The sequence below is a fragment of the Stigmatopora nigra genome, chromosome 5, assembly GCF_051989575.1.
Source record: "Stigmatopora nigra isolate UIUO_SnigA chromosome 5, RoL_Snig_1.1, whole genome shotgun sequence".
In the NCBI taxonomy this organism is placed as follows: domain Eukaryota; kingdom Metazoa; phylum Chordata; class Actinopteri; order Syngnathiformes; family Syngnathidae; genus Stigmatopora; species Stigmatopora nigra.
This window is the reverse complement of record NC_135512.1, coordinates 3,956,322-3,981,547: the sequence shown is the minus strand read 5'-3', so window position 1 is coordinate 3,981,547 and position 25,226 is coordinate 3,956,322. Positions and strand designations below refer to the sequence as shown.

The 25,226-nt window shown below is 36.5% G+C and overlaps 2 protein-coding genes across 5 annotated transcripts; both read left to right on the top strand.

Annotated features, from left to right (window-relative positions):
• The first annotated feature begins 1,372 nt into the window (after window positions 1–1,372).
• On the top strand, window positions 1,373–20,086 carry LOC144196565 (tropomyosin alpha-1 chain). 4 transcript variants are annotated; one of them, XM_077716875.1, is made up of 9 exons: window positions 1,373–1,697; window positions 2,995–3,120; window positions 15,284–15,417; window positions 16,414–16,531; window positions 16,620–16,690; window positions 16,878–16,953; window positions 17,082–17,144; window positions 17,668–17,737; window positions 19,142–20,086. In XM_077716875.1, exons 1-9 carry the CDS (start codon window positions 1,584–1,586, stop codon window positions 19,222–19,224), a joined length of 855 nt encoding a protein of 284 aa, XP_077573001.1. In that variant the 5' UTR covers window positions 1,373–1,583; the 3' UTR covers window positions 19,225–20,086. The 4 variants fall into 4 exon arrangements, with proteins under 4 accessions (XP_077573001.1, XP_077573000.1, XP_077573003.1 ...); XM_077716874.1 differs by lacking the exon at window positions 19,142–20,086 and adding an exon at window positions 18,011–18,197 and having other exon boundaries at window positions 1,529–1,697; XM_077716877.1 differs by lacking the exons at window positions 1,373–1,697; window positions 2,995–3,120; window positions 19,142–20,086 and adding exons at window positions 6,586–7,102; window positions 18,011–18,197.
• Window positions 20,087–20,787: 701 nt separating this feature from the next.
• LOC144196868 (ras-related protein Rab-8A) lies at window positions 20,788–24,642 on the top strand. The gene is made up of 8 exons (XM_077717372.1): window positions 20,788–20,986; window positions 21,382–21,442; window positions 21,809–21,869; window positions 22,133–22,210; window positions 22,343–22,432; window positions 22,612–22,677; window positions 22,754–22,804; window positions 22,906–24,642. The coding sequence occupies exons 1-8, from the start codon at window positions 20,863–20,865 to the stop codon at window positions 22,993–22,995; spliced, it is 621 nt and encodes a 206-aa protein (XP_077573498.1). The 5' UTR covers window positions 20,788–20,862; the 3' UTR covers window positions 22,996–24,642.
• Window positions 24,643–25,226: the final 584 nt, after the last annotated feature.

The following is a 25,226-nucleotide window of genomic DNA, read 5'->3' as shown; positions in this document are numbered from 1 at the left end:
AAGACTTTGCAGCTGCAGCCATTTTTCTTTTGACTCTGTCTGTACCGCCTTCTCTGCTTTCCATGCCGAGTGACAAAGTCCGCAATCGTGCCTGTTCCAGCTGCTGCACGCGTCAGTCAATTGCAAAGGGCTGTTGCACAATTTTCTAGCTTCTGGATGTCACAGAGTTTCTCCTCATAAAAATGCATGCTAATGTTTTACATTATTGTCATTTTGTCCAAAGTGATACTTCGTCCATTTCAGGTTTCCATTGCAGTTAATGACATACAAAAAGTATTTCCATAATGGAAGTTTAAGGACTATAACATTGAAATACTAAAAGTTAGAAGTCATTAGGAACATTTTTATGAGCCATATAAGCAAAATAAAAGTATCATTAGTCAACCATCAGACTTCTGGGTGCACAATTTTATTTTTTGGGCATATTTTTGTGTCCTGTCAGAGCAACATTTTCATCTTCTAAAATCATGACCCCAAAGTGAACCAGAACAGATAAAAAAAATAAAAACGGGATTTGATAAGCTTTAACACTCAGTTAAGTTCATCCATTTGCGCCGAGAGGTCATTGCTAGCTTTCCAATGGAATGGATGTCTATCACTATCAATAGCAACAAATGCATTAATCCCAGCCTTCTAAAAAAATGTTATTTTAACTACAGTGTTCCCCCGCTACTTCGCGGTTCAGCTATCGTGGACTCAGAGCTTCGCAGATTTTTTTGGGAAAAAAAATACAAATATTACATTGAAACAACATATTTTACAGGTTTTTTTTGTTATTACATGAATTTCACTCTCTCTACCCGTATTCTATATGGTGTACTGTATACAGGGGGGTAAAAAAAATTGGAATTAAATTCAAATTAAGCATTTTTGAAGGGGAATCCCTACTTTGCAGAAATGCACTTATCGCTGGTGGTCCCGGTCCCCATTAACCGCGATAAGCGAGGGAACACTGTATATACTTGCATTCTGCCATGTTTTATTTTGTTTGTTTCTAGGACACTTTCATATAGTGGACAACCAGAGTTGGAATTCCAACACAAGGAACCATGACACAACAGAATCAATAAAATTATGAACCTAATGTAAGTTATCCCTCTTACTTCTATTAAATGCCCTTGTTTGTTGGTTAATCTTCCACCCACTCTCCCTCTCTCTCTCTCTCTCCTACATGCCATTTTATCACGAAAGCTTACCAACCCAAATATGGACATCATCCACGGGCCAAAACCGGGGGAGCTAAGCAGACCACTCCTTAATGGAAAGGCCTTGGGTGAGTGCTTTGATAGGTGCGAGTGGAGAGTGATAGTCAGGGAGACAGGATAAAGTGCATGTGGAGTGATGAGTGGGGAGGTGGGGGGTGAGGGCTGGATGAGAGGAGGAGGAGAATTGAAGGACCTGTGGGCAGGTTTAGTTGCACTTTGCATCACTGCCCCTTATAGAGCTCCACATGCCATCTTTCTATTGCCTTTACTCAAGCTTCAACTTCCTTCAAGGACTCCTCTTGCATCTAGAAGCAGTCTAAAAGTTCGGAAGAGAAGAATTTATCATCTCGACGAGAAGGTTCGGTAAGAAGAGACACCATGGAGGCTATTAAGAAGAAGATGCAGATGCTGAAATTGGACAAGGAGAATGCCATCGACCGAGCTGAGCAGGCAGAGACGGACAAGAAGGCGGCTGAGGACAAATGTAAACAGGTGGGTTTGGGATGAGAGGGATGTACAGATGAGAAATGAGGGGTTTATTTAATATTGATACCAGTTTAAAAACATATATAATTAGAAAATAAGATAGGTTGGGTTTAAAATGATTGGTCAGAAGAGGCTGGATCACCTTTGAGTGGTCATCTCATCTTTTCTTGACAAACTTTGTCCCCGGATGTTTATCAGGGATTGGACATGAGACAAATATTAATGACATTAAACTGAAATGACAGCTAAAATGGCAGTTAAAGATGATTCCAAAATGATGGGTAAATCCAATTTGCTGTTGTCAGGCAAAAAAAAAATATTTCATGCAAAAAAACTCCTAAAAACAACAATGTTACGTCTGATTTAAACAGTATTTTAATATATATTCAGCAATGGAAATATTTATATCATCTCATTGTTGACCCTAAAGCCAGCTTAGCTCAGGGGAGACCATCTGAAAGCACTTTGCTCTTATATTTACATTCCTTAGTGTTCATCTACTCCACTCTATTGCAAGTCTTGGGTATTGGTCTTAATGTGAAGCGCAATCCTTCACTGTTAGGTGAAATCTTCTTTTTTCTTATACCTCACATTAAAGGACACTCCAGCTTGGCTCTTAAAATGTGCTTAAGTAGCTTTATCCGTTTCTGCAAGCTTGGGATGATAAGTACCCACAAACAACCTCATGGAAGCAATTTGATATGGAGATCCAACACACTCCTTAAGCATGTAATTGTTACTTAGTGACATATTTAAGTCACACTATGCTGACTGTAATGTGTCTGTCAACTGCTTGTTGATAATGATTCTAATTTTGGACACTGAAGTGGAGACAAAGATTGTGAAACTATATGAGGAGTTTGCTTATCAATTTGGAGTGTGTTTGAAATAATACAGTTTTTTATGCTAAATAAACATATCAAGTTAAAAGTCAACTTTGAAAATGGATGCCTATGCTTAACTACAGTAAAAAAAGATAAGATAAAACATGCAAAAAATGTATAATGCTTTGGTAGACATATTTTTGTAATCTTTTAAATTGATTTTTAATATTTTTACTATTATTTTTAAATTATGCGATCCATAGATAACCGGCGTTATTGGTGTTTATGTCACTGGTACAATTTTAGCAAACATGGCTACCAATATTTTACTGCAAATATAATTCATAATAATTGTATTTATTTATTTTAAATGGGGTGAGCAAGTAGCACCATTAAATTTCTGCTAACCAACCTTCAAAAGCTGTCATGAAATATAAAACGAGTATTATAAATGATAAAGTTCTCTTTTTTTCCCCCAGCTGGAAGAAGAACTGCTTGACCTCCAGAAAAAGATGAAGCAGACAGAAGATGAACTGGACAAGTTCTCCGAAGGCCTGAAGGACGCTCAAGAAAAACTGGAACTCTCCGAAAAGAAAGCTGCAGATGTGAGTAAACACACACACGTAAAGTTCAGACCAAATAACATTGACGGCACTCACTTTCTCTTCATTTTAATATTTCGCCAAATCCCAAATGGCCTCACAGTAAAGCCCCACTGAGCACGATGGCGCCCGTTCTTCCACAGCTGGACTTTGGAAGTCTAAGCCAGCTGTGGCTTCACTTTGATCCATGTGATCACTCTTTAGTCACTCTCTGCATTCCTGTGCAGCCACTCCTGAAAGATGAACACTCGCTTTTAGTACTCCGATTCAGACACAAGTACATAAACCACATCAATAGTTGACGGATCAGTTTTCTGCATTCTTCAATTCCAAAAAGCTTTGAGATGTTCTGTTTGGAGTTGTAGCAACATCTTATAAGATGTACTTTGGACTTTAAGCAGTTCTTACAGTTCAAATCTTACTCACCCTTCTTTGCAACTCAGGACAAGTGATGTGCTTTTTCCTTTTTTGTGCCACTTTTTTAAGGATGGGTTAGGGGTTAGGGTTAGGGGTTAGGAATTAGGGTAGGGGGTTAGGGTTAGGGGATTAGGGTTAGGGGATTAGGGTTAGGGTTAGGGTGTTAAACTGAGCAGTAGTAAGGCTGGATTTTGCTAGGCAAGAAAGCATCTTTTAATTCAGACATGTTTTTAGTCCAGACTAATGCATCTGAATCATTTATTATTTTGTTTGGTCACCATATTTGTTTTAATTAAATGTAGGATACAATGAAAACATAACCTACTTGTTAATCAAGTCATAATTTGTTATAACAGTCATAAATGCAAGCATGTAGTTATATTAGAAAACCGTTCTAGACACCTAAATGATAGAACATGGACTTAACTGTCAACATATGGTTTTTATGATCATTTCAAATTGTGTATGCCGTATAACAACTTTTGAACAGATTTTTTTAAGTACGTTTTTTGTAAAACTGTTCTCGTTTTTACCCATTTCGGCTCTATAATTTGGATCGTCTGGTTCACTAGCAGCAGATAAAAACGTCATTGTCAACCGCCAATATTGTCATGCTTTAAAGCATATAATATAATATAGCGCACCAGCAAGCAATGTAGCCAGACAGTCAAGCTGCCAGCTTCACTTCCTTCACTTTAGAGACAATTTTAGACATTTAAGTGCACCATATGCGAGTAAATATGTGCTGCGTTCCATTTGTATGATATTCATTGCTTGATAATGAGAATTGCAATCATTATTAAGTAGCCGAGATTGACAGGTATGAATAGCCCATCCCAGACTTAAATCCCAAGTAAGCGCTCATTCATGTACAACTACTGAATAAACACAGCATAGTAAAATTCAGCATTGTTTGGAGTGTGGTTGGAGGATATCCCAGGGACATGCATGCAGTGTAGCTGGACATACAAAGGAAAGGGAAGTGTGTCAAAGAGCTACACCAGATTAAGCTCTCACTCTCTTTAAATAAACCCAGAAAAGTTCTAAGAGCTATTTGTTTCATTGTGTTTGAAAAGCCACGCAGACTGTATCAAATGTCCTTCACTAAATTACTGTTAGATACAGTATTAGAGGCAACAGTCATGTCATTACCTATTAGTTAAAGAGAGCTACACCTAGTTTAGTTTGACATCTGTTGGACACAAGACTGTTGAATTGGATTGCATCTTATTTTGACAAGAAAATAGCCATAAAAAATGATGTACATACTGCAATTGTGCACTTCCCTCAATGGCAACCACATGGTAAAGTCTTTTTAGAGTGTAAATGCTTGCGAATTCGTGGGGTGGGTACATACAGTAGGGAGGTGTTGAATTTGTTGAGGGTGTCCTGCTAACCATTAGGTCACCATTCTGCCTTCATAGATACATTCTCTTTAAATATTGTTTCAATAACATTGTAGTTATATACCGTATTTTCACGACTATAAGGCGCACCGCATTATAAGGCGCACCCCCAACGAATGACATTTTTTCCATATACAAGGCGCACTGTATTATAAGGCGCACTGTCTATTTTGGAGAAAATGTAAGACTTTTAAGTGCGCCTTATAGTCGTGAAAATACGGTAATTGCTATTGACTTCCAGGTATGAAGCACTCACTACACAGTCACCTCTAGAGCCAGCCATTGTTGATGTTTTGGATTTTTTTTGTGTAAAATATTGCAGTGGGGGAAGAGCTATATGATGGAAGAATTTGTAGACTAAGATGGCATCTGCATATTTAAGAGTATTGTTTCAGTTCAGGCGTTTGTGTTTTTTTAATATCCGACAGTGGTGGTTTTTGGTTTTCTGTTTTTTCCATATATAAGTCGCACTGTCTATTTTGGAGAAAATTTAAGGCTTTTAAGTGCGCCTTATAGTCGTGAAAATACGGTATTTGGAAAGGTTCCATTTAACTGTATAAGCACATCTGGTGTTTTTGTTCAGTGATGGTGGGCACAATTAAAATGCGGGTTATTGGAGTTGATTAGCATCACAAGCAATTATCTGTGAATTTTGTGATAAGCCTTCATCCATATATCACCATCTAAAAATCTCAAGACAGGGAAAGACACAGTTGGAGTATTTAGAGAGTTTAGAAAATGATAACAATGATTACAATCATTTCTTCAGGGAGCCGTGGAGGAAGTGTAGGAGAAGGGATTGGTGGGGGTGCTACTCTGGAATGTTAGGAATGCAGCTAAGACAAACACAAAAAAAGCCAGAACTCCTGTCTTCAATGAAATTCACGCTTCTAGCATTTCCGTTAGAAATCGGATGTAGGGAGCGGCGGTTCTTTTTATGCTTGGAAAGGCTGGTCTTACTTATTTGGCTTTGATGCTCACTGAACTGAGGGTTCACACCATTATGACTTTAGATTAGTGGTGTAATGGTGATTGTAAAATACTATTTTGAATATAGTAGTAGAATTTGACATGTTTTGGTGGGTGGTATCTTGTGACTACCACGTGTTACTGCAAGGAATTGCTAAAAATGCAAAGAATCCAGGCAATATTGTCTGAAATTATATTCTGTGTTTTGGTTAAATTAGTCAGTGGTGGCACCATTCATCTGTTGTTATGTGAATATCTGCGAATTTTAAAAATATTTTTTTAATTGAAAAGTAGGTTGATATTTTGAGATAGCAGGGAAGACCATTTGGTGATTGCAGTACTGCTATATATACATGAATATGTTTATTTATGTGTGAATAATGAATAAGTAGTAAACATAATGCAACATAATAAGCAGTCAACAACATAAATAAGTATGGAAGTACACCAACAACAACAATTAAAAAAATAAAATTATAAAACAGTCAGGATTTTTTAAAATGTATTTTAAAGTGAATCTAAGAGGTTTCTGTATATTTGACAACCCCAATAGAACTAACTAGTAATCATATCAGTCACAGGGATCAACTTTTTCAAATACACATAGGCAATCTTTAGGTCCCGCCCTCTTGTGACCTCACCATCCAATCACATCTCTTCTATTCTGGCCTCCACATTTTGCGTCTCTCCTCTACTCAGCCTTCCTTTTTTTATCCCTCCAAGTGTCCGGACCACAAAAAAAGCACATTCCCGAGGACGACTTACTTCCCCAACCTTCTTCCATTCATTCCTCTGCAACAAAAGATTTCAGAAGATCACCTCAACATTCCTTTTACTTCCTGGTTACATCGTTCTTATTTTTTTTTGTTCAACTTGAGCGCCTCTGTTGTCTAGACTTTGGACGGATCTTTTCTTTTTTTGCTCATTCAAACAGAGTAAACTGTTTTTCTTCCTTTCCTGTGCTTTTTTTCTTTAAAAAAGAACAATACAAGGACGCTTTTTGCATCGCTTCCTCTTCTAAACGCGTGTAGTGTAAAGTTAAGTGGTGAAATCAGTCAACAATGGCAGGTTTGAACTCTTTGGATGCTGTCAAGAGGAAGATCCAGTGTTTGCAGCAACAGGCGGACGACGCCGAGGATCGAGCCCAAATCCTGCAGAGAGAACTGGACAGCGAACGAGAGCTTCGGGAGAAAGTGAGACAATCAACTTCTTGTCCTTTTTCTTCTTCTCCACACTCGTTTTGTTGCACCTAGGCTGGTTATTTATAGCTTCTAGGTCGTACACGTCGTGGCGTAGTGTTATGCAGGCAATCTAGTAGTACCGTTATTCCGCTTTTGGAGTGGAATAAAACCGCACCATGGATGGATCTGCGGGTGGGATTGTGCCACAATGCAAGGCGTTGGTCCCTTTCAGGGAGGGGGGACAAAAGTTGAGATTTTAGTGGGTGATTTGCGCATATGATGCTTTGGCGTCAAAAGTTAAGATATTTTCATCTTTTTTTGTCATACACTTTTATTGTTTGTTTCCCCAAACATAAATGATTCCTGAATTCAAAACTTCACTAATTTTATGTTAAACCCAAAAAGCTTTGAAACGTTCTACATTTGATTTAAAAAAAAATGTATTTGCCCTGCTTTAACATTTAAAACTTGCACCCTTGCAGAAATCCATTTTTACCTTTTTTGTAGTATTTCCACATGGGTTCACATATCTTATCAGGCTAGTGATATGTTTCCATTGGTGATTTATTTTTTATTTTTTTACAATAGTTCTCCCCAGGCCTGTGTGGGTTTTTTCCCCCTGAGTACTCCGGTTTCCTCCCACATTCCAAAAAAACATTCATGGAAAGCTGATTGGACACTCTAAATTGCCTCTAGGTATGAGTGGCAGCGTAAATGGTTGTCTGTCTCCTTGTGCCCTGATATCGACTGGCTACTGATTCAGGGTTTCCCCCCGCCTGTGGCTGGAAGTCAGCTGGGATAGACTCCAGCAACCCCCTCGTGAACCTAGTGAGGATAAAGCGGTTCAGAAAATGAATGAATGAATGGGCTACCAATTTTTTTTACCTAAAAAGTTGGCTGATAATTGCACATAAAGTAAAATAAATAAAGGTACAAGTTGAAATTGTGACACTACAACATTTAGCATTTTTCAATGTAATACATATTGATTTTGTTGAATTCCGACAAAAAAAACGTGTGAATTTTTCGTACAAAGATTTCATATTGGGTTTATGGGTGGGCAGTTTTGCACTAAAATTGACAAAAAACTTGCTGTGGAAGCCAATAATCATACTTTTAAGTACATTAGTGTATATTGTGGTTGTCACATCTGCTTCAAGTGCTAAGCTCAGGGGTTTAAATATCGGATTTGACCTTTCTACATGCTATTTGCATGTTCTCCAGAACTTGCTTGATACCCAAAATTTGTTAGGTGAAACATATAATGGGGGTCTTTTGTATATTCTTACTGGTTAAGGCAAATCAGGTTTTCCAAATACCACAAGTGGTTTGTCACTATATGCTTGGTGACCACATGGACTTGCAGAAACAAGTCTGAGTATCCAATGACAGAAATACTCTGAAAGATGCTTCCTCTTTCAAAACGAGTGACTCTTTCGTAAATGACTCATTCTTCTTTATATGAGCCACTGACTTGCCTCTTGACACTACTCACGTAAGGACTTTTATGAGTTCATAGTAGAAAAGTCAGGAGAATGGAATTGCTTAGGTAGCACACTTGGTTAATAGTCTAGTGACATGTCAAAGTATTGGGGGATATTATTGATGTCATGAGTGAAGTGATTCAACGTGAGTGGGAGAAGTTGTGGTCTTTTAAGATATGGAAACGTGATGACATAGCCCAGACTCTGAATGCTTCATAACTGATTGTTGACAGTATTTTAACTAGGTATGGGTACGTCAACTGAGTTTTTCTTGAGTGACAATTGGTCCTGTTTTAGATCAACTGGGAATTGGGTAAATGGAAATCAAACATGTGACATTTGCATGTCAGACGGCAACATGTACCACTACGTTGCCAGTTCAGGCGTCCATGCTTAAAAAAGTGGAACGGAGCTTCAAACCCTGTATGGCAAAGTGCCACATTTCCATATGTGAATAATTAAGACAACCTGAAGTTATCCTTTGGGACTAAAGCTTTTTCATTTTAGTACAAGGAGATCTAAACAAGAATATTGCTGAGTCTTCATGTGATGAATCATTGTTTCACAACGTGGACGCAAAAAACAAGCTGCACTTCTGAAGGAAAATTTTAAAAAGTACTTGGTCGTCGTCGTCGTTGTTGTTGTTCTTCCAATTCCTGTGGTTTCAGATTTTTTTTTGAAGTATAGTTGACCAGTAATGCAGTAGAGTCTTAAATTTAACCTGCTTGTGTTCTTCATTGTTACATCTGAAGATCTACTATTAATAGTAAGTACTTTGCATTGGTATTTTTTGCTTATGGTTAAAGGATCGGAACCAGACTTCCCTTTTTTACTTAAAGCTACACTTTGTTTACCATAAAACATGCATGCTTTGAAACCCTTGGCTGCCCTGCCCAGGATGTCGCCTGCCAAATCTGGCCTGCACTTCCTGTCAATGTAGGCCCAGTCTTACAGAGGTGAATGCAATTCTGCGGCTTCAGTCCACAAAAAAACTAAACAGTCACTCATTTAACACTCAACTTTCGCTCTCAGCGGTCCCTTCAAAAAGAAAAAAAAAAATTAAGTAGCAACTGGAAAGATTTAAGATTGAAATAAAGAAAATTCCACTCATTTATCTTCCCTTTTCAACAACTTGGCAGCTACTTTACCCATAATACACCTTCAGTGCCAACATTCTGACTTGATATTTAGTAGTGGAATGCCAGTGGTGATGAACACAGCTGTCATATAGAAGTGTCTAATGGCTTTGGAAAATTTAGGGATGGTTCTGGTTAAGCGTGGTGTCTCATTTCAAGCAAAAAAAGTATTACCGAATTTTTTTTACTATAAGGCGCACCTAAAAGTCTTACATTTTCTCCAAAATAGACAGTGCGCCTTATAATCCAGTGCGCCTTATATATGGAAAAAAGAGAAAACCAAAAACGAAAAACCAACACTGTCGGATATTAAAAAAACACAAACGCCTGAACTGAAACAATACTGTTAAATATACAGATGCCATTTTAGTTTACAACATCTTCCGTCATATAGCTCCTTTCCCACTGCAGGATTTTATACAAAAAAATCCAAAACATCAACAATGGCTGGCTCTAGAGGTGACTGTGTAGTAAGTGCTTCATACCTGAAAGTCAATATCAATTACCGTATTTTCACGACTATAAGGTGCACTTAAAAGTCTTAAATTTTCTCCAAAATAGACAGTGTGCCTTATAATACAGTGTGCCTTATAATACAGTGCGCCTTATATATGGAAAAAATGTCATTCATTGAGGGTGCGCCTTATAATGCGGTGCGCCTTATAGTCACGAAAACATGGTAATTTATGACAATTATTACTCTTTCAAAGTGCTTATTCTGTTTTGTAACTGTTTCTAAATGCAAATGAGCCTTTCATCAATGGCTGGTTCAGAGTGTAATGACAGATATCAGAACGGAATGTTTGACAATGTAGTTTCATTGAACTTTGTTCTTACAGTCAGCTAATTGTTTTATTGTTTGGGAACGTTACCCTGACATTGATTACCAGGTTAAATACATTCCACTCCATGAAGTTCTTATCTGACCAATTGATTTATTCTGTTTTAACACCAAAGGCGATTGTAGCAAGTTAGGTTCTCATCTGGCAAGGCTATAATCAAGACTAAAATACTTGAGACCAATCACAAAAGATCTGGAAGGAAGACCAGAAAAGGAAACAGGAAGTGGAACAGTAGCCAAAATAAAAAACACTGACTTATAAGAACCAATAACTTCTGGTCAGTCATCCACAAGCTAAAGAAGTGCTGGATTCCAAGTTTTGGGGATCCAAAAGTTATAAATTCCTCAATAGTATGTAAGTTTGAAGCATTTGGTGTTGTTGTAAAAGAATTAGGACAATGGCCTCATGGCACCTTGGCTTAATATTTTAACAATTCCAGTTATTTGTGTCACTATCAATCATCTACGCCCCCAAAATATGCAGGAGTGGGTAGAGGAATGTCATTCTTTTCCATTATAAGCAGATCTTTTTCTCCAGTGTTTGACATAGTTAAATTCAAGTTGTCAAGTCTTCTGTAGCACTGGGCTACTGCTTCTCTTACTTTTGACTTTCTGTGGAAAGAATGACTTCCTGAGAGCTCTGCTTTCATTGGAATTTCTCCCAACGACTAGCTCAACTTTCCAAATATAATGCATATCAGTTGCGTATCGTCAGCAGGAGGCATTCTGGGGAACACTCCCACGTCGGTGTGGCTTTGTGGTGGCAAGATAATTATGTGATTATACCGACCAAGACTGTGTGATTTAGTTGAAATGATCTGTACAGTCTTTGCCAGCAAAAGCCTGGTTTACTCTTAAGCTTCAAGTTGTTTTTAACAGACTAAATTGATTGAGTGACTAAATATAGTACTAAGTACAGATAGGCAAGAACTACAGATGGAGAAATTAAATGTTACTGCATCAAAAGCAACACATTTTAGTTTATTTACTATTAAAAATAGTATTTTTAAAAAAATCTAATGCTTGTGAGCCTAAAAATGGCATGTAGAAAGTTTTATTGTTGGGTTATTTACTTGACCGGGGACTTTTAAAAACCCTCAAAGACAGATTTATGGACAGACTACACAATATAAAATCTTTTTCTTGTAATGGAACACAATAACCAGGCATTGATTGATCTGAATTCAACTTTGTAATCAGTTTAAAAATCTGTTCTTTCACAGTTTTAGCTGTGATTGTTAAAAAGATATTTCTTGGGGTCTAACTATAACCAGGTTGGTTAAAAAGCTTAACTATTATTAAAACAAAAAGCCTACATTGAGCTAGATAAAATCCCCTTTGAGCTATAGGAAAAAAGTATATAGGACTAATCCTATTGACTTTGCTGAACTAAATTTGGTCCGATACTCTGACAAATCTTACAATACTCGTCTATATTCACGTATCGGTTAGGGAGCAACCACCACTTTCAGGAATAACTTTGACTGAACCACAGCGGCGTTGTGTTGCTCATTAGCCCACTGCCCTGGAAGCAGCTCATAATTAGATTGCTTTCTGAGTTGGCCTTGATTCTCTTAGCAAAAGTCTCCTCATACAACGTATCTACATAAACTGTATCTTTTAAGGTCAATCCAGTTGGAACTGGACCTTATTCAAATTGAAGATTAGTTTACTGGTTGGAAACGGTTCTTTTTAGTCACTTGAGTTGTATAGGATGATAAGTGCCATAACATTGCTTAAGTTGGAATACATTTTGTTCTGGGATGGGGAATATTTCACAATCTGCTGCAAAGTATAAAGTATGTACTACTTAAGAAAGGATAAAAAAAAAAAACTACTCATAGAGGAAATTGTTTAGTCCAATTTTCTTGCATTCAAGGATTGATTAGAACTTAAAGTACTGAATCACAATTTGCAAGCCATTGCTTTTATTTCCGTTGTACTGCAGTTTTAAATTTGAGATAGCAGTAAGAGTTAAGGGTAGTCAATGAATAACTCATTAAGTTACTGGAATGCCTTCTTGTTTGGGCAAAGCCATTTTTCTGTCGTGTACAGAACAGAGAGTGAAACTTAATACAAAATGGGAACACTTACATATAGAATATATAATAGTTAACAGCTCACACAGATGCCAAGACTTAATTACATCACGTCAACCAACTACTAATTTCATACGAATTGGCCATGACCCTTAAAAACTGCAGTAAAAACGTTTTTTTTTTACTCATCAATATGTAATGTTTTCATTTTTTTCTTAAATAGAGACACAGCTATTAGTTAAGTCATTTGTTTTAATATGACAGTCTGCCATGTTCAGTTATGCTACCCTGGCAAATATCAAATTTGTACTTCTTGAAATTACAGTGTTCCCTTGGTTATTGCGGTTAATGGGGACCGGGACCACCCGCGATAAGTGAATTTCCGCGAAGTAGGGATTCCCCTTCAAAAATGCTTAATTAGAATTTAATTCAATTTTTTTTTTTATTATTATTTTTTTGTAACCCCCTGTTTTCAGTACACCATATAGAATACGGGTAGAGTGAGTGAAATTCATGTTATAACAAAAAAAATGCAAAATATGTTGTTTCAATGTAATATTTGTATTATTTTTTTTTAAAAAAATCTGCGAAGCTCTTAGTCCGCGGTAGCTGAACCGCGAAGTAGCGAGGGAACACTGTACTCAAAAACAGCTTGTAAGTGGACTCTTCTTCGCCCAGTTTAAGCTAACTTTTCGGATTATCTTAACCAGTTTGCTTCAATTTGAGTTTTCCATCGAATATTTTCTTTATATTTGCATGTGTGAGCATGTCACATGTCAATTGAAATGTTATGTTGAAAGGTGCAGTTGGCTTGAATAAGAGTCTGTCTTCCGTATGTCTGCGAGTGCTGTAATACGTCTAGTCTCGTTGAACTAAAGCTCATGAAAAGCCTATTTGTTTGTACTCCAACAACGTTAGTCCTTGCACACAATTCAGGAAGTAGTAGGTCATTTCTGTTATTTCAGGTTCCACCCAAGTTCTGTTCTCTTCAGCCAGATGTGCTGTCGACAGATGTCAGCCCGCTCAAAGTGGATTTGACTATGTTGAGCTGATTCAGGGCTTTTCATTCACCCCATGGTGGGAGGCTTTCTTCTCTTATCAGCTGCTAATTGTTTAAACATTCGTCGCCTCTTGATTCGCCAGACATTTCCTGCCTGATCGAGTTGGACTCGGGGAAAATAGTGAAAATAGAGAATTAGGTGGACAGATTTTCCAACCAATTAAATCAACATAGCGGTAACATTGATTATTGCATTGCTTTGGAAAAGGAAAACATGCCTTCATTAACTGAAATGCCCAACAGATGCACTGACAGACTCACATTTCTATGATACTGAATAATCAGTACCAAGATGGCCTAGAATTGAGGTTTCATTTCAGTGGTTTCTTCCAAAGTAAGAACTGATGGGTTTAAAAAATATATATATATATATATATATATATATACAGTGTTCCCCCGCTACTTCGCGGTTCAGCTATCACGGACTCAGAGCTTCGGATTTTTTTTGGGGGGGAAAAAAAAAAACGAATATTACATTGAAACAACATATTTTACAGTTTTTTTTGTTATAACATGAATTTCACTCTCTCTACCCGTATTCTATATGGTGTACTGTATACAGGGGGGTAAAAAATAAATAAATAAATTAAAAAAAAGTTGGGAATTAAATTCAAATTAAGCATTTTTGAAAGGGAATCCCTACTTCCATGAAATGCACTTATCCCGGTCCCCATTAACCGCGATAAGCGAGGGAACACTGTAAATATATATGTACCATGTCCTTTCTCAAGCTACATATCAATTGGATACTTTTCTTGAAGCCCAACTAGATTCTGTTACAAATTGGACTTTATTTATTCTCACCTGAATCATTTTTCACCATATCTATATGAATAAAATGGTTATTACCAATGCGAAGGAAAAACTCTTAGTCTTGCTGTAGATTTGACGTCTGGATAGCATGACGATCTTAATAGTGCACTGACCTACTAACATCTGCCCTCAAGTGAACACAAAATTACTTTGCAGTTGCTCTCACCCCTTGAAGCTGACATGTTTTTTAGTGCCTGCATTTTCACTCAATGGCAAATTATTTTAGTAAACAAAAACATTTTAAGATGTGCTACAAGAGTTTCTGTAGAGCTGCTCTCAGATTTTTAGCTCTTCAGGAAGGTTGTGGTGTAATATTGTTATATTATTATGTTATGTTGTATTTATGTAGTGATAAATTCTCTGTATAACTCAAGGGAAATCCTGGAAAAGTTGTTTAGGGTCTTTTTCCTCCTTAATTTACAAGCAGATGAAGGATGTCCATTTTCCGTCATGTGACACAAAAATACATGCAGAGGGGAACGGAAATCATTGTTTTGTTTTTGTTCCTGAAATCCCACAAGCTTAAAATGAAAGGATTTGGGGAATAATGGCAAAATAAGATTTTTTTTTTTAATATCAAAATAATTATTCAAAGCAGACGTCATACCTAATTAATTTCTGAATCTTTGTCTTTTATACGGACTCATTAATATGGCTTAAAATCAACATAGTGGAGAGGTTTTCTCAACCTCCCCCTGTTTCTCCGTCTTCCTGTTTTAATTGCGAACGGGGGGAGGGAACAGCATCTTGGATGAGTTAAGTTTAATGAATGAATGAATGACCAAATGTATCATCCCCCTTTTCCTGTGGTCTTTTTTAGGCAGAGGGTGATGTTGCTGCTTTAAACCGTCGCATCCAGCTGGTGGAGGAGGAGTTGGACCGAGCCCAAGAGAGGTTGGCCACAGCACTGCAAAAACTGGAGGAGGCCGAAAAGGCTGCAGACGAGAGCGAGAGGTTAGCCGCTTTCTCAGCACGACACATACAATTTGTATGTTGCGGTTTGATGCGCCCTTCACGTTTCTCGATACCCACAAATCAGTGCAAACCAGTGAATAAACTTCACAAAGTACAATTTGGGGCGTTCATAGCATGATGTCATACTCCTTTTTAGAGTTGAATTGTTGCAGTAGTTCAAGAAGGTTGTTAGAAAAAGCTAGTGGCGTATTTTATGGATTATAATTTACAGTTTTGTTTTTTTAAAGAGTTTTAAGAGTGGGAATGTGATATTATATGATGACATTATATAATTTAAGATGTTGTTTTTTTACATTGATATCAAGTTTGTTTTATTGTTCCTACAAAATGAATATTTTATATTTATCTGCTCTTTGTTTTGAATTTTGTCAAGAAAAAAAGTCCCATGAAAAATATTACCGTATTTTCATGACTATAAGGCGCACCCTCAACAAATGACTTTTTTTCCATATATAAGGCGCACTGTATTATAAGGCGCACTGTATTATAAGACGCACTGTATTATAAGGCGCACTGTATTATAAGGTGTACTGTATTATAAGGCGCACTGTATTATAAGGCGCACTGTATTATAAGGCGCACTGTATTATAAGGCGCACTGTCTATTTTGGAGAAAATGTAAGACTTTAAGTGCGCCTTATAGTCGTGAAAATACGACACTTGTTTTTTTCCCTTTCATGGAGCATTTTTTTGGATAGTATGACGTATACTCAGCAAAAACTTAGTCTGAAAAATACGGTAATGTGTATACATATACAAGGAGAATATAAATTGCAGTTAATTTAAACCTTGAGAGAAAATATGAAAGAATATTTAACAAGGATGAACAATAGAAAGAGTGTATTCCATTGTGCATAGTGTCATATTCCTCTTTCTAGCGGGAGTATTGAGAAATAACTGAAAGACACTGATCTAATTACTGATGAAGCATCTATTGATAACATCTCCATGTTTTTTTAACCTATCCTGCTACAGAGGAATGAAGGTGATTGAAACCCGAGCAATGAAGGACGAGGAGAAGATGGAAATTCAGGAAATGCAGTTGAAGGAGGCTAAACACATTGCCGAGGAGGCTGACCGTAAATATGAAGAGGTCCGAATTTTAAACATTTAAAGATTCTTCTTCCATTTTAATTTTGGAGTCATCCACATGGTAAAAAAACTCTAATTTCTCCCACTAGGTGGCTCGCAAACTGGTGATCCTGGAATTAGATCTGGAGAGAGCCGAAGAGAGGGCGGAGCTATCAGAATGGTAAAATGCAATCAAATACTGGGTACTTTTTCTGTTTGTATTTGTAATACAACATTAACACCTAGTTGGAATTTAGGAATAACAGTCAAGTGTTATAATTATAAATATATAAGTGTAGTTTTGGACACTTAGTTGGGAATTAATGGCAATAATGAACTCATGCATTTTCAATTGGAATTTTCTATAGCAAAGCGAGTGACCTGGAGGAGGAGCTTAAAAATGTGACAAACAACCTTAAGTCCTTAGAAGCGCAGTCAGAGAAGGTAAGGATTTTTTTAAATGTTTCCTAATAAATTATTTTGTGTATGAGAGATCAATGATATGATCACACTGGAAATACAACTGGATGCCATGTTGGGTAATAATGTGGTTGTGTTGTTTGTGTCAACAGTACTCCGAAAAGGAGGACAAGTATGAGGAGGAGATTAAACTTCTTACTGATAAACTGAAGGAGGTACGTTTCATGTTGTAAATGTGCTAGTTTTTGTTTTCATGGGTGAAAATAACCTTGAAAAAATATCATTTAATATATTTCTCTTATAATCAAATACAATGTATATCAATAAATACAATGTATATCAATAAATACATTGATTTTTTTTCAATATTTCCTACCTCTACCAAACCGATACACATATTTTTCGATTACTACTACTACTAATAATAATAATATTTTCGTATTATAGAAAAACCTGCTGGTATGATGTTTTTTTCTAATAATACACGGTTACTATTGTTAGTTTCTAAAGAGAAGTAGTCCTAGTCTGCAGACATTTTTGCCTCGTGGTTTTTATTTACAGAAGTCCATAAAAAAACAAAAAACAAAGTTATACTAAAAAGAATGTGATTGGATGTGATTTTCTGACCGATAGTCCAAAAAAAACAGTATCAGGTGCTAATACTGAGTACACATCAGTAGTATTCGCTCCATTTTTCCATTCATTTTAACATGCTATTTATTTGTTTGTTTACATCAGGCTGAAACCCGTGCAGAGTTTGCAGAAAGAACAGTGGCCAAACTGGAAAAATCCATTGATGACCTGGAAGGTATGACTTGATTTCACTTCTCTCTGACAAAAAAAGTACTATAGTCTGTTTATTTTGGTCTTTATTTAGGTTGTTTCCATTGCTTTGACTGTCTGTTTATTCATAGTCTTTCTTATAGCGCTATAGACAATCATTCCACCTATTCATTCCCATCCTTCATGTTTTTTTTCTTGCTGACTTTTTGTTTTTCCTCCTCTTTTCCTTCCTTCCTTCTGCCTCTTTCGCTCTGCTTTTTCGGCTCGGCGACACCCGACTATATTTCCTGACCTCCAGATGAGCTTTATGCTCAGAAGTTGAAGTACAAGGCCATTAGCGAGGAGTTGGACCATGCCCTCAATGACATGACGTCTCTGTAGACGCACACGCCGCTTTTGGCTCTTTTCTCAAAATTCATCTTCTCAATGTGCCTTCTGTCCATCTCATCAAAAATACCAATTAAAAGCTTTCTCGTTCCTATGTACTTTTCTTCCTTCCATTTCTCCACATCTTTCATGCTCAAGTATTCCTGTCAAATATTACCAGTGATGTCATTTAAACTGTTTTACATTCTTGTGCAAGAGGGGTTGATAAAGACTATAGTTGCCTAAGGTGAGACTTAGTTTGCCTCTTTGTCTATTTTTGTTGTGATTTTTGTTGGTTTTATGGAAACTGAACAGCCACAAGATTGATTATAATTACAATTACAAATTATTAAGTTTCCCAGAATCTTGGTATGATTTTTTTAAATGATGAAAAACAATAAAAAGCATTTTTTTTGGTTTTAGAGGCATAATTACATCAAAAACAGGCCCTATTACTGTAATTAAAATGCTGTTTCTACGAAAAGGCTTTTTGTGATATTAAAAAAAAATGCATTAAAAACAAACTTTGACCTACAGAGTTGAAGTTGATAATAATATTTTACTTGTATATTAGAAGAAGTAAACATAATATGGCTCCATGTTAATACTGTAATTGACTATTATGCTTTGTTCAGAATTAACTACTCACACATGCCATATTATAAAATATTTTTATTAATACTAATGCCACCAAAGGCAAGGTATTTGTATTTTTTACTCGCGTCTTAAAAAAAATATATATATATATATAAAAAATACTTTAAACAAAATGGAAATATTTACATTAAAACCCAATGTTGTGGCTAGTCAGTATATACTATTATATTATCATATTCTGACTTCTTCCCTAGCAAAGGCATCTGTTGTTATTCACATGATAGGCACAACATCATGGTTTGAATTGTCTGCATGTTGCACAATTTAACCAAAATAATGTCTGGAAGGAAAAAATATTTTGATGTGACAAAAAACCCACACTGCGTGATTAATACACACTTTTATGGTTAATTCCATTTCACAATATTTGAGGCTTCATTGTCTCCTTTTTTCTTTGTCTCTGCAGTACAATTGTCACATGCCAAGGATGAGAATCTGGACATGCATCAAGTTCTGGATCAGACTCTGCAGGAACTAAACAGCTTATAAATACACACACATAAACACACATATACTCACACACACACACATACACACACATAAGGATGAGTTGTAACATTCCATAAATGTTCACCTCCATTCCAAAGCATTCCTTGTGGAAGTAGGGATTAACTCAATCTCCCTTGATGTTCTTTTTACGTTGTCTTTTTTTTTCTACTATGGAATTTTGTTTTTAAGGAGCAAAGTTCAAAAAAAGTTCCTTTGAAACTGCACAAATGACCTTCCTACATTTTATTTTGACCTCTTTAATAGAAACCTTTCAAATTGACATGTTATGCCTTCCAGTCACATTTGTGGCAAAAACAGACTGAAGTTTTGGTATCTTATTTTTCATTCATTTTAATAGCAGCAAGATGTTGAAGCGCCACACAGTGGTGAGATTTAGGTAGTGATCATATTATCATCACATTATGCACACTTTTTTTGTCATAATAGACTTTTTTTTTAGTCGTGGTACAATACAATTAATTTAAAAGTGTGACATGTGTTTCCTAACAGGACATTTTTCTAATTTTTAAATCATTCAATGCTAATGATGACATAACTGACATTGAATGACTTAAAATAGACACTTTACACGCTAAATTGAAATATTCAAGTATGATCACTCACGGATCTTTATTGTGTATATAGTAGAATAATTTTAGGTATAATACTGCCTTCTTTTCTTTTAAATTTACATTTTGATACCAGGAGAACTCTGAAAACCAAAGAAAACTTACAATACACAGAATAACTTGACAACGCCATTTTTTGTCACCTCATGCCGGCCATTTAACAACAACATTTATGATGAAGAACATTTTTGAAGTACTTGTTACCAAATCCCCTCCATGTCACTTAATAAATGTTTTACAGAAAATATGACTAATTTTATTTGATTTTAAAGCACACCATTGGGTTGTGATGGTTTTACAGTGACGTTTAAAATGGGAATTCATTTCTGCTAACTTTAAATAAATAAAGGAGGGCATGTTAAAGAAAGGGAGGAGTATTATGGCACATACTTAGTATAATAAGCAACACAAACAAAATAAGTTATCTTACAGTGGTATAATACGACTGATTTCCTATCAAGGAAAGAACTTTGACCTTGGCCAATCGTATTAGTCGCTGATAATGTACAATGTTCCACTATATGTATATATAGACCATTGTCTGTAGCAACTTTTTAAAAACATGTAAATACAAATACGGCAGAAATTTGTATGCAATAACATTTATATCTTCTTATTTTACACCAGTGGAGAATTGAAGCCTATTTTGTCAAACTAAGGAAGAAAAACACTGAAGTATTTGTGGGAAAATATATAGTACACATTTTTTGTGATAGTAATCAAATTTAAGGAAATAGTTTAATTTAAAATATCTGTTTTATTAAGGCTACTGTAAAGTAAAAAAGTGAAATGCTAAACAGCTATCTTAATAACTATAAATGAACAGAGTAACGAAGTATTTGTACCCCGTTACTTCCACCCGCTGCCTTTTGAGCAGGTCCAACCCGGATTTCCGGACGCACAGGAACACCGGTAATTGACAGTTAATCTGACCAATAAGCAGCATGCCGAGGGCCAGTGACGTCATAAGGGGCGGGATATCCGCAGCGGTAAAGCTGTAGCTAATAACATGGCGAAGACTTACGACTACTTGTTCAAACTACTTTTAATCGGCGACTCCGGTGTCGGGAAGACGTGTGTGTTGTTCAGGTTTTCCGAGGATGCCTTCAACTCGACATTCATCTCCACTATAGGTGAGTACGTGTCGAAGTGTTAGTGTGGCCGACAAATGGTCCGAGGAAGCTGCCCATCCCGTCAATGCTAATTTGCTGCTAACTTTTTGGAAGCCAGGAAGCAGCTCGCCGATGGCACTTTTCCCGACCAAACCTCGAGTTCCAAAGTCCGAACCAAATGCCCATTTAGTATAAAGCACCAACCCGTTCTCCAAAGAACGTGACATTAAATATACCCCATGAGAAAAGCCATATCCTGACTGGCTAAAGCTAATGGCTAGCTCAATTAGCAGTATCATTTTTCTCAAGACAAGCTGAGTACTGAACCAGAGCGCAAGTTCTACGTATATCATGCATCAAATCACCCAAAAGACGCAACTGTCTTTGCTTTTTGATCATATTATGCTATTTCCTAGGAATTGACTTCAAGATCAGAACAATAGAATTAGACGGGAAGAAGATCAAGCTACAGATATGGTAAGATATGTCACACACTGGCTATCACATGGTGATATGCAAACTCAGCTGTTGAGCATCCGGAGTGTTAGTTCATTTTTCAGTTTCCCTTTTTGCCTTATTCTTGCATGCAAAAATAATATACATTCAAACTTCATGATTTCATAACATGCATACCAACATATTCACTGTGAATGCATGCAGGTGCATCACAAAACCCTTTTTTTCCTAAACGCATGTTCGAATTTACTCCGTTAGTCTTGCTTATCTTAAACAATAGACATCTTTAATTAAAAAAAACTTACAATAAATGCAGTAAACCCTAAACAGATTCTGGGTTTGCCTTTTTTTTTTAAACTGAATGCTTTTAATATGGTTCCCATGCAGGGATACAGCAGGACAAGAGAGGTTCAGGACCATCACAACAGCCTACTACAGGGGAGCCATGGTAAAACGTTTTTCTTAATATTCATGGCTGTGTCTTTTAATTTTTATTTTCAATATTATTGTGATGGAAGTTGAGACGACATCGGTTAGTGATGGAGTGTTTTTATTAAAATTACACGCAGGGGCTACATTCCAGATAACCCTTGCAATTAATACAATATACTATATATAAATAATAGCTTTTATTTTATATCAATTGTACTTTTCAGCATAACCTGTATTTGTACTGCAAATTTACATTTGCTCTTGTTTTAAATATGACAGGGCATCATGTTGGTATACGACATCACCAACGAAAAATCCTTTGATAACATCAAGAACTGGATACGAAACATTGAAGAGGTAAGGTTACAACATGCACATTTTCCAATATTCAATATTAGACTTTACTTAAATGCAACTTGCATGAGCAGACATTTTAGTTTCCTCCATTATTCACTCGATTTACTTTTAAAGTGACTTTCCTTTTGCCAGCACGCCTCCGCAGACGTCGAGAGGATGGTCCTCGGTAATAAATGTGATGTTAATGACAAACGACAAGTGTCCAGAGAAAAAGGAGAGAAGGTTGGTCTTTCATGCGTATTTATGCCAGGACTGGTTTTTAGTGACTAATAGTTTCCACTAGATGGCGCCCAATTTTTTTTATTGTGCTTTTGAATGCTAAGATGAAAATTTTAGACTTTTTCTTCATGTTTTGGGATTTTTTAACTTGTCTCCTAACGATTTTCTCCTTTTCTGTTCAGTTGGCCCTGGAGTACGGCATCAAATTCATGGAAACCAGCGCCAAGGCTAACATCAACGTTGAAAACGTACGTTCCCGGGTCAAAAATACTTCCATTGATTCATGTCTACTTCTCGTATTAATGTTTAAACGTCGTCACACAGGCCTTCCTATCCCTCGCCCGAGATATCAAAGCCAAGATGGACAAGAAGCTGGTGAGTTTGCATGAAAAGCAGTCAAAATGTTACATTTTATCCTTAAGCCATCATGTTATAACACACTTTTATCAAACACTTGTCTCATGGTGCCGTTTCAGGAGGGCAACAATCCACAAGGCAGCAATCAAGGCGTCAAAATCACAGAACAACCCAAGAAGAGCAGTTTCTTCCGTTGCACGCTCCTGTGAGTCACAGTCGGCATCCACCATCCACCGATAGCCTTAACTTTTTTCGCCCGCCACTGGACACAACTGGACAGAGCCGCTCCATTCTCTCCTTTGTCTTAACCTCGTCTTCCTCTTTGCTTTTTCTGTCTTCCCCGTCCCCCGTCTTACCGCTTTACGCCAGTTAGATTGAACTTGGCGGCCTGTTACATAAGTGCTCAAGCCAATATTTTTTGTACAAGTGCTGCTTAAGAACAACAACCAGAGGTTTTATTCCATTTTAAAAGGGCCCCAAAAACACACTGACACACTTTTTTTTAGCTTTATTTCAACATTATACAGCCCAAAGTGACACCTTATTTTGTATTTCACATTTTTTCCCCCCACCTAAACACCATTTAAATCCATTGACTGCACCTTGGTGATTTGAGTTATGAGTATAGTCACAAGACAAAACTCTTAAGTCAAAGCATCACGCTAATATTTACCCCTCCTGGGCTCCCCCAACTTTTCACAACTCGTCTAAACACCAAGGATTTTACTTCCATCCTCCCTTTTCAAGCTGAGACATTCCTTTTTTTTATTTTATGAACACTTCACCAGAGGCCAGTCGGGCTCGGCTTACTGGCAATGTTTATATTCATGGCACAAAAATGGCCGCCACTTTGGTCGGATGCACTTCCTCCATACCCCCCCTCACCCCACAAAGAGGAAATGGTGCGACAGAAGCACAAAGGGGGGTTCGCAACGACAATTTAAATCGTCTTTTCTCTTTCTTTTTTCTTTTTTTAAATACATTTCTACTTATTCCAGTTGCCGGTTTCCAAAAGGGGATTACATACATGACTTTCGAGGGCCTTGAATCGGGGGGGCTGTGCTGTAGCAGTATTTATGGCGTGAAAAGAAACAAAAAAAAAACAACAACAAAAAAAAAAAAACAGGACATAGCACCAAAAACGACAAAGTGCCCTTTTATGTTCTCTTATCAATCATGCACTTTTTCCCTCCTGTGTTTTTTTTCTGTACAAAAGACAAAATTATCATTATCTGTTATTTCTTCACTTTTTTTTTACTGTATTTGCTGCAAGTCTTAACTGAAAGTAAAACTATTTCATGCACAACACAATGGCCGAGCACTGAAATGCATTTTATGAAATGAAGATGGCCAGTGTTTTAAGGCATTTTTCCCCCCTCCCACATTTTCTAGTAATGTGGACATTTATAACTTCTATCCTTCTTTATGTCTTTAGCACAGCCATCTGAACTATGCATTCCGGGTGTAAACCAACCACAAAAAAAGCTTTATTTGAAAAAAGTGCAGAGTATATTTACTATTTTATTGTCTCGCTATCACTCCAAATTCATATAAACTTGCAAAATATAGGAAAAAGTTGAACTTTTGTTTAAAATCACCTTTGTGATTCTTTACCTGTGGATTTAAATGTTAAGCTTACCTGATTTAAAAAGGTTTTAAGCTTCAATTTAAGTGGTTATATTATTTTCTTTCCCATGCTAAATTTAAATTGGATTGTGTAAGGAAATCCTGATATGATTCAGTAATTGTAAATAAGATCTGCAACAATGATATACTGTAGTTTCATAATTCTGAATTGGTTTACACACTTTCTGTTGATGTGTACTTTGAAAGATTTATTAAAAGATGGGATTGAAGATGTTGACTTTTATCATTGGAATTCTCCATTTAGTCTTTTCAGAGGGGAGCTGGTTATAATATAGTTTATTATGTATACTATTAAAATTTCATATTCATAATTCCCCTATAACATATTAATATAATAAGTCATACAGTTTCAAAGTAATTCAATTCCAAAACATGGAATTAATATTTTGTGGCTTCAAGTAAACTACTGTATTGTACTGTACTGTTCTTTTTTCTACTTGGCGGTAACTGATAAACACGTTTCTCAAACAAAGATATACTTTAGTTCGTGGTGAAATTCGGAACAATTGTGGGATTGATTTTACGAGTATTTCACTCCATTTTCTCGGTCATCTGTTTTAATTAGAAACTTGCTAATGAATAGGCTTTATGAGTGGTTGAAAAACACTCTTGAATGTCTTCACATTGACGTCACCTATCTTTTCTTTTTTTGATATTTAATTGACGTAAGTAAATTGTATTAATATAATACATAGTGTAAGACTTACGATCAAAACTGCTTGTGTGGTTGGGCGTTGAATAGAAACAGTCTGGGAATCAACACGGTTGACATTTAAAAACCTTGCAAACTAGT